General features: G+C 49.6%; 1 protein-coding gene across 1 annotated transcript; it reads right to left on the bottom strand.

The window, feature by feature from the left end:
• Positions 1-2,232: 2,232 nt before the first annotated feature.
• LOC116957725 (cytochrome b-c1 complex subunit 6, mitochondrial-like) lies at positions 2,233-15,217 on the bottom strand. The gene is made up of 4 exons (XM_032980050.2): positions 15,086-15,217; positions 12,576-12,611; positions 4,660-4,815; positions 2,233-2,378 (listed from the first exon to the last, which is right to left on the bottom strand). The coding sequence occupies exons 1-4, from the start codon at positions 15,116-15,118 to the stop codon at positions 2,346-2,348; spliced, it is 258 nt and encodes an 85-aa protein (XP_032835941.1). The 5' UTR covers positions 15,119-15,217; the 3' UTR covers positions 2,233-2,345.
• Between the last annotated feature and the right edge of the window lie 339 nt (positions 15,218-15,556).

The following is a 15,556-nucleotide window of genomic DNA, read 5'->3' as shown; positions in this document are numbered from 1 at the left end:
TCCATGCTGGAGAATACAAACTCGGTGTAACTCACAAGAGGAGTCTCCTGGTTACTCATGTAAATGTTTCAATATTATTGAATAGTTTAGATATTGTACCCATGCTCCGTCATTTGAAACTCTACGCCCCGCCCTTTCAAGTGGTCAGAGTTTCATTCATGGGCAGTTCGTGGTTGCAGAGATATAGCGATTTAAAATCTGGTCCATCCTTTTAAACACCCTATATTTTTTATTTAATAAAAAATGTAATCTGGAAAATCCATTGCAATTGAATATATTATGTGCAACAGTGCACAGGTATATCGGGTGGAGCAGTTGCAGTGCTTAGAGCACCACACTACACACCCATGGTCTGAAATCAGTCGAGTGACAGATGAATCAGTCCTGCCCCCCTCGCTTCACCAATCCATACTGGGCGTAATGGTGAAGTATAGCAAAAAAAGCATTACTACAGATAATACATAGGAATGCCTTTATCTAGCAGTACACCAAGCGGGTTTGTGAATTCCATCTGTTGTAGAACTGTGTTGTCCTCTCATGTGCAACGTGGGCTTTTCTCCCAGTACTCCAATTCCCTCCCACACAAAGCCAAACACCTGTTTCATGGAAATGGCGAGCCGTCCCAGTGCAGAAATATCTTGAAAAGAAGTCTTGAGAAGCAGTGAGGTTTTCTTAGATAGATACCATTATTATGTTTGCAATTCTCTCTATGCTAAGAGCACTCTTTCCCTCTCCCCCACACAGCAAGCAAAGATCCCCTAATAACCATACAGACTCTAGAGTCAAGTGCTCTTTGAGACAATAGCTCAACCTCACAATTACTTATCCTGTAATACCCATGTCCCCATAATTCAGCTCTCCCCTGAGCGCCGTCTTCAGCAAGTCCATTAGCTCCACATTTCCCTTGACTGCATCAGTCCATCCCTTTTCCAGCCCGTGTGATGTCCATTTAGACCCCTCTATCTGGCCCAACAGAAGCTGATTGGACATGTGGTGGCTGGGTATGTTGGATGTATGACCCAGCCAACGCAAGCATTGCCCGTCAGAGGAGCTCACTTGATGGGAATGTCCAAAATCCTTCAAGGATTTGTGAGCTTCTCACAATCCAGCCTGGTTAAACCCAGGATGGATGGGCATCCGGAGGAGAGGGGGGTGATGCCAACCCCAGCTGGAAGCGATGATGGAATTCTTGCTTGCAACTTTCATCAACTGGGTGAAACCAGGCCACTGTGGGTTTGAATGAGGTCCTAGATCAGGGGTGGGGAACATTTTTTCTGCCAAGGGCCATTTTATAACATCATTCGCGGGCCATACAAAATTATCAACTTAAAAATAAGCCTGTTATATTTGGTCAAACATTTAATTAACTCACCCCTAATGTGATGGCTGGAACTGCTTCTCTTTGGTGAGGCGTGTGATGTTAGCTGGTATTGATGATGCTTTTCCAGATTTGCTCCTAGATTTATTGAATTTCAAGTCCCGCCTGCGTTTGCCTTGGCAGGGCCAGACCAAATGATTTCGCGGGCCTTGTACGGCCCGCAGGCTGGACGTTTCCCACCCCTGTCCTAGATGGACACCCACAACTGGAGTGGAAGACTCGCAAGCATATCTTTCTGTGACCAAACCGATGGTTAGTGGGAAGACCAGCTGCACGGTAGGTCCTCGTGTCAAGGCCATGGGCCCACATTCGCTCTTCTGTCACTATGTATTTCAGCAGATTTTCTTGCTTATGGAACATCGGGTTGGGGATTAAGCACCCAAGAGCCTGTATCATAACCCACTCAGGCATTAACGTCACCCAATAGGAATCTAAACCAAGGAGCCACTTTAGCCAGCACCCATCACAAGCCATAGAAGGCATCGGACTCATTGTCCTTGCCGGTTTCCATTCACAGATGTTAATTTTCGGTGAAAAAGTAAACCACCACCACCATTCCTGGACTCCCAATATTCGCAACTTCCCACGCCCCATTCATTGTTTTGTTAAAAAGAAGAGCCACTCCCTGTTTTACAGTTATCAGGCCCGTGTTTAGGACTGTCCATGCCTCAGTGGTTGGAACTATGCAACCTACGACAACTACAACGTATATCCAGAACGCAATGGAAAGAGGAACATAGATGCACTCGAGAACAAGGAGACGAAGTATGAAGAGGAAATATTGAGCAGAATCAGGGGGGCAAAAAAATCAAACACCTTAGTGTAGTAGAGAGAGAGATTGTGGAGACAGGGACTTTGGAGACAACTCAGTGTTTATTATTGGTGCTTACAGCACGCACAGCGTCGACAGGCAACTGGAGGTTAGGATGGGGGGAGGTCGGTGGGGTGAGGTTGAGATGGTGTTTCTTCATTTGAGTTTAGAAAAAAGATGTTTTGAGACCTGCAACAACAGTAACATCATCATCGTTAACATCATCACCACTCATTTTTGTGGTTCCTGTTACGATGGTGGTTGCTACAGCAATGGTGGTTGCTGCTACAGTGAATGTGATGTATATGGTGTGGTTGCAGCTATGGTGACGTTGGTTGCTGTGTTGTGATTGCGGTGATGATGGTGGTGACTGCTACAGCAGAGATGTAGGGAATTCCAACAGGACTTACATCTCTGCTTTATTGACCTGGTCAAGGCCTATGATACCATCAACAGACCAGGGCTGTGGGCAGTTTTTCGTGCTTTCGGAGTGCATCACTTTTTCCTCAATAATTTAGGGCCTTCATGATGGTGAGCAAGCCCGGGTAAAGCTTCTGGCCAGGAGTCAGAGCCATTCCCTGCTCTGTGTGAGGGAAATGTGAGCATGAGGAAGATGACGTGTTTGCCACCCAATGGTGTGCAAGGTGCTGCTTGTCCATTCAAAGACGCCGCCTTTGTTGGTCGTAATACGCATCTCATGATGCTGTGGCTTGCAACGTTTGGTCGTACATGTTACGTATATCGTTTATTGTTAAATTGGAAATCACAGTTCCTGTGATCACTGTTGCATTGTTTTTAGAGCTTTATTTTGGTGATTTCGAAAAGGTTCTGGTTTAGCCATATTTGTTTGTTGTAGTACACAGAGTTAGACTTGTAACTGTAATCTAAATTGTCTTATGGTTGTTATTGTTTGACTTGCATCCCACTGGGATTTTTGCACACAGCGTTGATACGCAGTGCTTTTTCTGGAAGACTTTGCTGTTTTTTCCTGGATTTTTCTGTTGTGCATAGTCACTTTAAGATTTTTCTTGTTCATGTTTTTGTTTGTTGCGGTTTCACCCGATTCAAGAGCCGAATGGCTCACAGGGCTTTACCTAATAAATGAACTGAACTGAAATAAAATGAACATTGGGGTGCTCCCACATTATTTAACATCTTTGACCACGTAGTTCGAGATTTCCATGGCTGTACCAGATGAATTTCCATCTGGTACAGATCGATGCACGCATGCTGTTGAGGGGTGGCACCTTACTGGTCAACCATGTTAGGTATGTTGATGATCTACTGATTGCTGGTCACTTAGAGGAGTTGGAGGTGCTGCTGCTGAACCTGGATTGTGCCACTAATAGGTTGGATTTTACCATCAGTCCCACCAAAACTAAGCACCTGCCTGGGTATTTTGTGCCACCAAACACTCAACCCCCTCAGCTCCCCATTGGTGATGGAGCAGTTGTGGCGAGAGTGGAGAGTTTCCCATACCTGGGCTGTGTGCTTATGACCAGCTATGGTTTAACAGTGGAGGTCTCACTCCGAATCAGTCAGGCGGTATTATCTTTTCATCGGCTGCGCAAAGCTGTGTGGAAGGTACCTGGTCTATTGGTCCGCACGAAGCTTCAGGTCTTCTTGGCACAGTCATGCCCTCCCTTCTCTATGCTTATGAAACGTGGACCTCTCTAATGGAACATCTGCGCCAGTTATAAACATTCAGGCTGGCATGCCTACTATCCATCTTGGGTTTAAACAGGCTGGATTGTGTGAGCTCACAAATGCTTGAAAGATCTGGACACATTCTGGTCAGTAAGCTCCTCCGGCAGGCAAGACGGTATTGGCTGGGTCATGTAGCCTGCATGTCCAGCCACCACATGCCCAAGCAGCTTCTGTTTGGCTGCATAAAGGGGGCTAAACGTGAACAACATGGGCTGGAGAAGGGATGGACTGATGCGGTAGGGGAAGACGTGGAGCTGAGTGGGCTTGCCAATGACTGGTACCAGCGGTGTTAAGATCGGCCTCTATGGAGGAGACTCGTGAAGGGCGCTACTGGGCAGTTGGAGGCAGTCGCCCTCCAACAACAACGGAGGGCAGAGGAGTAATGCGCACAACAATGAGCAGAGCGCCAGGCAGCTAAAAAGAAGCAAGTCTAGCTTGTGCATCTACTGGTCATCTCAGTCAGCCAATCTATGGCAGCTCGGTCTGTCCCGAGAACTCCTGTAAGCGAGGGTTGAACCCTTCACATGGCCTCAAAGTGCACCTGGTCTGGCACAGGTGCCGTCGTGATGTCACTGTCACTTAATGGCGAATGGCGGGTATTGGTTGTGTTTCCTACAGTGATTGTGGTTACTACAGTGATTGCTGTGGTGATGGTGGTTGCTGCTATGACGATGGTAGTTGCTACGATCATCGGAGTCTCTACAGTGATGCCACAGTGATGTTGGTTGCCGCAGTTGCTACGGCGGTTGACGTGGAGACGCACACAGTGGTCCTGGCAGTGGATCAGGTCCAGCAGCTCCTGGGCACAGGTCTCCTGGGTGCGAGTCCGGGACGAGACGCGAGCCTCGCAGCTGGAGAGCTCCGCCTTGAGAGACTCACAGCCTCGTGTGCAGCGCTCTATCACCGCATCCCTGGGGTCCTGGGAGAGACGTGGAGTCAGACTCACATGGAGACTCACGCAGAGACACACACAGAAACTCACACGGAGACTCTCAGAGAATCACACAGACTCATGGACTCGCATCGAGACTCGCGAACTGACAGACTCACACGGAAGCTTACATGGAAACACAAGGTCACACAGACACATATAGACACTCACAGCTTCGCGAGCAGTGCTGCCTCAACGGGGAGGGCTTTCGCAAGCATAGAGAATTGAGGGCATGACTGTGGCTGAGAAGACCCGAAGGTTTGTGTGCAATGACAGACCAGGTAGATTCCACACAGCGTAATGAAAGGTAATGCCACTCGACTGATTCGGAGTGAGACCTATGCTGTCAAACCGGAACTGGTCATAAGCACACCACCCAGGTATGGAAAACTCTCCACTTTCTCTCCATCACCAATGGGGAGTTGAGGAGGTGTAGTGGTTTATGACACAAAATATTCAGGCAGGTGCTTAGTTTTGGTAGGGCGCCACAGTGGCGAGATGTTAATTACCTCGCCTGGTATACAGCAGGTCGTGGGTTCGATCCAGACACTGACACCTGTATATTTGGAATTTACATATTCTCCCCGTGGTCATGTGGATTTTTCTACAGGTCCTACAATTTTTTCCTCCACATTTAGAAACATGTGTTTGAGTATTCGGCTGCTATACATTTGCACATGAGCCACTTTGTTGAGCTATCATTTGTGGCCAGGTTGCTTCTGAAAAAGAGCTAATAGCTCAGCGGGCCTTCCCTGATAAATAAAAAATAGTTTATAGTTTTAAGGCCGCATATCTTAGTGACACGTTCCAGGTTCAGAAGCAGAACCTTAAACTCCTCCTGAGTGAGCAGCAATCAACAGATCATCAGCGTACATAACACGGTTGACCAATAGGGAGCCATCCCCCGACCGCACCCGGGCATCAATCAGTACCAGATAGAAATACCTCCGGTACACGCATGGAAATCTTCTCTAACTACGTGGTCAAAGATGGTATTAAATAATGTATGCACCAGAGGACATCCGTGTCACACCCCAAGGTGAACAGGGAATGGCTCCGACTCCCTGCCACGTAGCTTTGCCCGGGCCTGCCCACCAAAAAACTTACAGACTCACAGAGACAGAGATACACAGAGAGGGGGGACAAGGGAAGCCACTGACTCAGAGACTCACAGAGACAGAGACAGTCTCACAAAAACTCAGACAGAGGGGACAAGAGGAGACACACAGAATCACAGATACACAAAGAGACTCAAGAGACTCACAGATGGGACAAGGGGAGACAGAGAAATAGACTCACGAAGACACAGACTCACGGGGACACACACAGATAGAGATACATAGACTTACAGAGGGGACAAGGGGAGACACACAGAGAAACACTTACAGAGACTCACAGACTCAGATACACAAACACACAGAGGGGACAAGGTGAGACGGAGAAATACACTCACAGAGATGCACAAATACAGAGATACACAGAGACTTGCAAAGGGGACAAGGGGAGACACACAAAGACTCACAGAGACACAGAGACTCAGAGGGGACAAAGGGGGACACACAGAGACTCACAGAGACACAACAATAACCACCATTCGCCACTAAGTGGCAGTGACGTCACCATGATGCGTGTGCCAGACTATGTGCACGTTAAGGCCACATGAAGTGTCGAACGCCCACCGGCAGGAGGTCACGGGGCAGACCCAGGTGCCATGAGTCTACTGACTGACATGACTGGCCCGATGCACCACCTCTGCCCCCTAATGTGCCAACTGGCTGTGTTTTAGCCACCCGGCGTTCCGCTCGTTGTTTTGAGCATCTCTCCTCTGCCCTCCGTTGTTGTTGGAGGGCGACTGCCCAGTAGCGTCTTTCACGAGCCTCCTCCACAGAGGCCGATCTTGACACCGCTAGTACCAGTCATCGGCAAGTCCACTCAGTTCTAGATTTGAAGCTTTCGTGACTGCAAGGATCCATACTCTTTGGTTCTATTCGGTAAAGTCACGTAGGTAAAAAATAAAACAAAAATCACGTTTCGGCCACAACACAAGCGGCCTTCATCAGGTGAAGGGACCAGTGAGAGTAATTAAGGTGCCTTGACAAAGGAATTAGCATAAAAATTTGCATTTTAATAGGCAGACTTAGCATGATGAAAGGTAGGGAGGGGGTCGACCTGTGCAGGCTGGCGAGGGGGCATGGCAGCGTCCACATGCTGGTGGTGTGAAAAGGGGATTTTAAGAAGCTGCGAAAGTTTGGGGTACCACTACTTGAAAAATATACTGTACCATTGAAAAATTAGTTTAATGTTTGGTTCGATTTAGAACATCTTTGCAATGGTTGCTTAATTTGAAACCATCTTCTCGGTTGAAATTGTGTCTGTGTTTGTAGATCTGAATTGCCTCGTGAACAAACCTCTGATAAAAACCCGTGGGTTTGCAAAGAACCTTGGTATCGGAGAAAATTATATCGTGATCACCTACAGCGTTGTAACAGTGATCAGCTACGGCAGAAGAATTAGTTCTGCCATGTTTCAAATATGATTTGTGCTCGCGAATTCGGTCAGAGACATGTTGCTTCATCTCCCCGATATAGCAATCACCCCAGGTACAACTCAATTTGTAAACCCCGGGGTACTGTAAGTCAGGAATGACATCCTTCAAGGATGGGATCAGATCACGAATTTAGTGTACTGTATTGAACCAGACCTGGATCTTGTGTTTGTTTAGAATTTTGGAAATCTTTTTAGTAACGCCTGCTATATATGGTAGTGTGATGGTTTTGACCGGAGTATCAAGTGGTTGTTTCTGTATGGAGGGAGAAACAGCTTGGCGGATGGTACGGTCAGAGTATCCATTCCTTTTGAGGGCCAGGTGTACATGTTTTAATTCACTGGTCAGGTGGTGTTGGTCCGAAATGCAATGAGCCCTATGGTATAAAGTTTTGATGAGAGAATTCTTCTGAGCTGGGTGGTGGTGGGAATCAGGCTTCAAGTAGGAATCGTGTGAGTGGGTTTCCTGTAGACAGAATGCCCCAACGAGCCATCAGGTCTCCTCTCAAACAGAACATCCAAGAATGGTAGCCTGCCATCCTTCTCCACTTCCATGGTGAATTTGATGGCGGGATGTCTGGAATTGATGTGGTGTAGGAAAAGGTTCAGAGCTGGGAGGCCATGTGGCCAAATGACGAAAGTGTCATCCACATATCTCTTCCACAGAGAAGGTCTGAGGGTGGAAGTCTGGATGGCGTCCGATTCAAATTTCTCCATGAAAACATTGGCTATCACTGGTGACAAGGGGGAACCCATGGGAGTACCCTCATTTTGCTTGTAGAAGGAACCATTCCAAGTAAAGTAGGTGTTGGTGAGGCAGTGCCTGACCAGAGTAGGTACCTCGGGGTTTAGTCCATATTGTACCAAATTTTCAATTATATCAATGGTATCAGGTACCGGGACCTTGGTGAACAAGGAGACCACATCGAAGCTGACAAGGATATCGTCAGGGGACAGTACAACGTCCTTGACCATAGAAACCAATTGGGCCGAGTTAAGTACTGCTGAGGTGGTCTTGCCAGTGAAAGGTGGCAAGGTATCCGACAGAAAACGTGCCAGCTTATAGGTAGGGGAGTTGATCGTGGATACGATGGGTCGTAGTGGAGTGCCTTCCTTATGAATCTTTGGAAGACCATAGAATCTAGGTGGTCTTGCAGCAGAAGGTTTTAGGGAGGGACGTTTAGTTGGTTCGATTAGGGAGGTTGAACTTGTGATGATCTTGTTGGTTTTTATAGTTAGGCTATTAGTAAGGTTATTTTTGATTCTTGAGTAACTACCATCATTGAGTAGGTCCTGAATTTTATTGTTGTGTGAGTTTTTATCCATAATTACAGTGGCATTGCCCTTGTCGGCTGAGAGGATGACTATATCATGTCTCTTTTTTAATTTCGCGAGTTCAGAGCATTCATCTTTGCTAATGTTGCTAACGGGTTTCTTAGCATTCTTAAGAATAGTAGCTATTTCAGCTCTCGCGACGTCTGCTTGGATGTGTCCTATACCTTTGAGGGCTACATCGACCTGAGAAATGATATCTATCGGTATATGTTTTGGGGTGACAGCAAAATTTAGTCCTTTAGCCAATACTGTTTTCAGATTGTCCGAAATCGGGGTGCTACTCTGATTGATAACAATTTTGTTAACATCTAGTTTTGTGATCTGTGGAACTGGGTTTTTCTTTGATAGGTGGTTGAATTTAGCAATTAGGTTAGCTTTGCATTTGATTGAAAGTGAATCAGCAGAAGAAGCAGTCATGTTGTCTATGTGGTTCCAATCAGAAGGTGACATTTTTTGTGTTAACGTTAAATGAGCTTGTAGGAGAGTCCTGTCTAAAGTATCGAGTTCAAAACGGAGTAGTCTTATCCTCTCTGAGATTAAAGAGAGACTGGCCTTAAACAGAATCTGTTTAGAATTCGGTGAGGACACAGCAGCAGAAGTGAGTGTGAAGGCGATGGGTATTACCTTGTGGTCGCGGCATCTTTTGAGGAAGGTTATCGTCTCGATGAGCTGTGACTTCTTGTACCGTTGTCTGTTAAAAGCTCTAACAGATAGGTGAACACCCTCCTCGTAGAGGCTATCAATTCTAGATTTGAAGCTTTCGTGACTGCAAGGATCCATACTCTTTGGTTCTTTTCGGTAAAGTCACGTAGGTAAAAAATATCAGATCTACAAACACAGACACAATTTCAACCGAGAAGATGGTTTCAAATTAAGCAACCATTGGAAAGATGTTCTAAATCGAACCAAACATTAAACTAATTTTTCAATGGTACAGTATATTTTTCAAGTAGTGGTACCCCAAACTTTCGCAGCTTCTTAAAATCCCCTTCTCACACCATCACCATGTGGACGCTGCCATGCCCCCTCGCCAGCCTGCACAGGTCGACCCCCTCCCTACCTTTCATCATGCTAAGTCTGCCTATTAAAATGCAATTTTTTATGCTAATTCCTTTGTCAAGGCACCTTAATTACTTTCACAAAGCTTAAAGGTCGCGGTCTGAGCTTGGCTGTGTTTCACTCCAGCGCTGTCCTCGAGACAGTCTGGTCCCTTCACCTGATGAAGGCCGCTTGTGTTGTGGCCGAAACGTCGTGATTTTTGTTGTTTTATTTTTTACCTACGTGACTTTACCGAATAGAACCAAAGAGTATAAAGTCCACTCAGCTCCACATCCTCCTGTACCACATCACTCCATCTCTTCTCTAGCTCTTGCCGCGCCCGTTTAGACCCCTCTCCCCGGCCGAACAAAAAAATCTGTTTAAGCATGTGGTGGCTGGACACGCGGGATACATGAACCAGCCAACGCAGCCTTGCCTGGTTAAACCCAGGATAGATCGTAGGCAGGCCAGCCTAAATGTTTCTAACCAGTGAAGATGTTCCAAAGGGGGGGGGGGGGGGGGGTCCACGTTTTGGAAGCATAGAGAATGGAGGGCATGACCATGGCCGGAAAGACCCGAAGTGTTGTGTGGAGCCACCGGCCAGGTAGCCCCCCTCTCTCTCTCCCCCCTCTCTCTATTTAAGGCCTCGACACAGAGGCGTTGTTTCTCTGTGTGCCTATGTGTGTGTGTCTCTCTCTCTCTGTGTCTCTGTTATCTCTGTTTATGTGTCTGTCTATGTGTCTCCATGTCCGTGTTATGTCTCTCTCTCAAATCTAGCTATCTTTGGAAGAACGTAATCAACCAGGTAGGGTGTTGATTGTTATGTTAGCCGACTGTCTGTGTTGTATTGCATTATATTTCTAAGTTTACTAGGTTTTTTTCTCTTTCATTCGTACCTGATGATGATTGCTTGTGTTGCAATCAAAACGTCGTATGCTATTATTGAATTTATTTTTACGTGACTTTACCGATAGAACAAAGAGTGTTATGCAATCGATGAGAAGATAAATCCGCTCAACTGATTCAGAGTGAGATATGTGCTGTCAAACCAGAGCCGGTCATGAGCACACTGCCCAGGTAGGGAAAACTCTCCACTATCTCTCTACCACTGCCCCATCACCAATTGGGAGTTGTGGGGGTGGAGTATCTGATGGTACAAAATACCCAGGCAGGTGCTTCATTTTGGTGGGGCTGATGGCAAGGTCCCACTGCTTAGGGGGCACGCTCCAGGTTCAGCAGCAGTGCCTCCAACTCCTCCTCTGAGTGAGCAGCAATCACCAGATCATCAGCATACATAACATGGTTGACCAAGAGGGAGCCATCCCTTGACCGCAACCGGGCATCGATTAGCCTCGCATTGTATCTGTACCAGATGGAAATTCCTCCGGTACAGCCATCAAAGGCTTCACGAACTACGTGGTCGAAATAGATGTTAAATAATGTGGGAGCCAGAGGACATCCCTGTCGCACCCAAAGGTGAACAGGGAATGGCTCCGACTCTCAACCACGTAGTTTTACCCGGGCCTGCTCACCATCATGAAGATTCTTAATAACTGGGAGCAGAGAATGTCAGGGACTCTTAAAGCACAAAGAACAACCTAGATCCCATGCCAACTGATGGAGGTCTGATTGGAATTCCCTACACCTCTGCTGTAGCAGACGGACAGAAAATATGGCATCTGTGCATGACCGCCCTTTACTGAAACCACATTGGGGTTCCACATGCCTCTTCTCAGAGTGCCTGGCAAGGTGATGTTAAATGATCCTTGCCAGGATCTTTCCCGGCACACCGAGGAAGGAGATGCCCCTGTAGTTGTTAAAGTCTGTGCGGTCCCCTTCTTAAAAAGGGGGACCACTAGAGCATCCTTCCAATCCTGTGGAATCCATCCAGTGGTCCAGATTGTTATTATGATGTCATGTAGGGCAGTCTGCACACAGATGCCACCCTCCCTCAGCATTTAGCCCAGCAGATGTCATTGCTTGAACCCGGCACGCATCCATGATGTTGTGTGGATGCGCCGATGTCGGAACAGCGTGTTGGTAATTCCAAAAGTCTAGCAGCCTCCTACCGTTGTTATTAAGCTGATCTGGCCCATGCCTTCCAATCACTCCAGACCAGATGCCAGCATCATGGCCAACTCAGGCATTCAAGTCACCCAACAGGATAACTCTATCCTGAGAGGCAACATTAGCTATTACCTGTGACAAGAGGTCATAGAAGTTATGAGACTGATTAGCCTTGCCTGCATCACTCCAATGATGTTCATCTTCGGTGGGGGCATAAGTAAGGTAGAGGGGTTACCAGCCCCTCGTACCCATCTAGAGCCCCCATTTGGCCACCGTAGTAGCTACAAACACCATGAGGGGGGAATGGCCGATTGAAATTGGCCCTCCCCCCCATGGCACTGCTCACCACAGCATTAACATCCGGCACCAACGAGGAGGTAGGGGTTGTTTTGCCAGAGACGCACAAACTAGCAAAAACAGACTCACAAACACACACAGGGACACACAGAGAGACAATTACACAGAAACTGTGTAAGACAAACAGAGACTCATATAGAGACAGAGAGGGGACCAGGGGAGACACTCATAGACTCACAGAGACACAAACACAGACTCACAGAGGGGACCAGAGGAAACAGAGACTCACAGAAACTCACAAGAGACTGACAGACACACAGACTCAGAGACAGAGAGGGGGCAAGGGGAAACTTGCAGAGACTCATAAGAGACTCACAGAGACAGACACACAGAGACCCACAGACTCACAGAGACACAAAGAGGGTACACGCGAAGCCACATGGAGACACGTTGGGAAAGATTCTCACCACCACATCCTCCTCTTCCTCCTCCTCAACTGGCTCCTGAAACAGAAAATCAAATGCCATACTCACCACTAGCTCACCACTCACCCGCCCACCCATCAACCCACCAACTCATCCACCCACTCACCACTCGCTCACCGACTCATCACTCGCTCACTCATCTACCCACCCACTCATCCACCGACTCACGAGCCATCCACACACTCACCACTCACTCGCTCACCACTCACTCACCTTGTCACCCACGTCCTCACCCGCCCACTCAACCACTCACCCATCCTCTCATCACCCAGCCACTCACCACCTGCTCACTCACCAATCACTCACCCACTCAAAGACAAAGCTCCCCCGTATAGCCTTAACAGACTGTTGGGCAAGTGCTTTTAGCAAGCAACTATGTAGACCGGCACTGAGGGGGTGGGTGGCCAGCACCACGCCCGGTCGCCTTTGTCTCCCCAGTGACCATGTTTACACACCAGGTACTCATTTGAGGCTTAGTCGACCTAGGGGAGGCCAAGGACAGGTCCAGATAATCGTCACCGGTGTTGGCCGTGAGCGGGAATCAAACCCGGGTCGCCAGGATCGTAGAGCAACGCACTCACCACCCAACCGTACACCCCCACGTGTTCCTATATCACCTTCACGTGTTCCTATATCACCTTCACGTGTTCCTATATCACCTTCACGTGTTCCTATATCACCTTCACGTGTTCCTATATCACCTTCACGTGTTCCTATATCACCTTCACGAGTCTCCCACCGTGTCCTTTCAACCCTCAGTGTCACCCCCGTGTCTGTCCCCTTATCTCCCCCCCCCCCCACCCCGTGTCTCCGTCCCCGTGTCTCTGTCTCTCCACGTGTCTCTGTCTCTCCCCGTGTCTCTGTCTCTTCCCGTCCCGTGTCTCTGCCTCTCCCCGTGTCTCTGCCTCTCCCCGTGTCTCTGCCTCTCCCCGTGTCTCTGTCCCCCACGTGTTTCTGTCTCTCCCCGTGTCTGTGTCCTCCCGTGTCCTCGTGTCTCTGCCTCTTCTCCGTGTCTCTGTCTGTCCCCGTGTCTCTGCCTCTGTCTCCGTGTCTGTCTCTCCCCGTGTCTCTCTCTCCCCGTGTCTCTGTCTCTCCCCGTGTCTCTGTCTCTCCTCGTGGCTCTGTCTCTCCCCGTGGCTCTGTCTCTCCCCGTGTCTCTGTCTCTCCCCGTGTCTCTGCCTCTGTCCCCGTGTCTGTCTCTCCCCGTGTCTCTGTCTCTCCCCGTGTCTCTGTCTCTCCCCGTGTCTCTGTCTCTCCCCGTGTCTCTGTCTCTCCCCGTGTCTCTGTCTCTCCCCGTGTCTGTGTCCTCCCGTGTCCTCGTGTCTCTGCCTCTCTCCGTGTCTCTGTCCCCGTGTCTCTGTCTCTGTCCCCGTGTCTCTGCCTCTCTCCGTGTCTCTGTCTCTCCCCGTGTCTCTGTCTCTCCCCGTGTCTCTGTCCCCCACGTGTTTCTGTCTCTCCCCGTGTCTGTGTCCTCCCGTGTCCTCGTGTCTCTGCCTCTCTCCGTGTCTCTGTCCCCGTGTCTCTGTCCCCGTGTCTCTGTCTCTGTCCCCGTGTCTCTGTCCCCGTGTCTCTGTCTCTCCCCGTGTCTCTGTCTCTCCCCGTGTCTCTGTCTCTCCCCGTGTCTCTGTCTCTCCCCGTGTCTCTGTCTCTCCCCGTGTCTCTGTCTCTCCCCGTGGCTCTGTCTCTCCCCGTGTCTCTGTCTCTCACCGTGTCTCTGTCTCTCCCCGTGTCTCTGTCTCTCCCCGTGTCTCTGTCTCTCCCCGTGTCTCTGCCTCTCCCCGTGTCTCTGTCTCTCCCCGTGTCTCTGCCTCTCCCCGTGTCTCTGTCTCTCCCCGTGTCTCTGTCTCTCCCCATGTCTCTGTCTCTCCCCGTGTCTCTGCCTCTGTCCCCGTGTCTGTCTCTCCCCGTGTCTCTGTCTCTCCCCGTGTCTCTGTCTCTTCCCGTGTCTCTGTCTCTCCCCGTGTCTCTGTCTCTCCCCGTGTCTCTGCCTCTGTCCCCGTGTCTGTCTCTCCCCGTGTCTCTGTCTCTCCCCGTGTCTCTGTCTCTCCCCGTGTCTGTCTCTCCCCGTGTCTCTGCCTCTCCCCGTGTCTCTGTCTCTCCCCGTGTCTCCGTCCCCCACGTGTTTCTGTCTCTCCCCGTGTCTGTGTCCTCCCGTGTCCTCGTGTCTCTGCCTCTCTCCGTGTCTCTGTCCCCGTGTCTCTGTCTCTGTCCCCGTGTCTCTGCCTCTCTCCGTGTCTCTGTCCCCGTGTCTCTGTCTCTCCCCGTATCTCTGTCTCTCCCCGTGTCTCTGTCTCTCCCCGTGTCTCTGTCTCTCCCCGTGTCTCTGTCTCTCCCCGTGTCTCTGTCTCTCCCCGTGTCTCTGTCTCTCCCCGTGTCTCTGCCTCTGTCCCCGTGTCTGTCTCTCCCCGTGTCTCTGTCTCTCCCCGTGTCTCTGTCTCTCCCCGTGTCTCTGTCTCTCCCCGTGTCTCTGTCTCTCCCCGTGTCTCTGTTACCGGTTCGGGACTTGCGGCCTTCACGGTCTCCATTGCGAGGCGGCGAGGACGGACAAGGGCGAACTGTGCGTGTTGACGTCAGCGCGCACGGTGCGTGATGACGCAAGAGCGCTTAATCACCGTGTGTTCTGCGGTCTGCGTATGACGTCAGCGCGCTATACGTCGGGTGGTCGGCGTGTGACGTCATCACGCTCTACGTCGGGTGGTCTGCGTGTGACGTCATCACGCTCTACGTAAGGTGTCTGCATGTGACGTCATTGCGCCTTACGTCGGGTGGTCTGCGTGTGACGTCATCCCGCTCTACGTCGGGTTTTCATTTTCATTTAATTTTTTTCACGTCGGGTGGTCTGCGTGTGCGTCATCGCGCTCTAAGTCGGGTGGTCTGCGTGTGACGTCATCGTGCTCTACGTCGGGTGGTCTGTGTGTGACGTCAGCGCGCTCTACGTTGGGTGGTCTGCGTGTGCGTCATTG

The sequence above is a fragment of the Petromyzon marinus genome (genome assembly GCF_048934315.1).
Source record: "Petromyzon marinus isolate PM22_M1 ecotype Great Lakes invasive population chromosome 84 unlocalized genomic scaffold, UKy_Petmar_22M1.pri1.0 chr84_unloc.3, whole genome shotgun sequence".
Taxonomy (NCBI): Eukaryota; Metazoa; Chordata; class Hyperoartia; order Petromyzontiformes; family Petromyzontidae; genus Petromyzon; species Petromyzon marinus.
This window is presented reverse-complemented; position numbering and strand designations above follow the sequence as displayed.

What these genes read in the sequence shown, in the direction of transcription:
- LOC116957725 (XM_032980050.2), bottom strand. Translation starts at nt 15,118, where the DNA reads ATGGAGACCGTGAAGGCCGCAAGTCCCGAACCG. An exon ending in AGGAAGAGGAGGATGTGGTG is followed by an intron (nt 4,816 to 12,575) that starts GTGAGAATCTTT and finishes CGTCTCTCCCAG; the next exon opens with GACCCCAGGGATGCGGTGAT. An exon ending in TCCACTGCCAGGACCACTGT is followed by an intron (nt 2,379 to 4,659) that starts GTGCGTCTCCAC and finishes CTGTTGTTGCAG; the next exon opens with GTCTCAAAACATCTTTTTTC.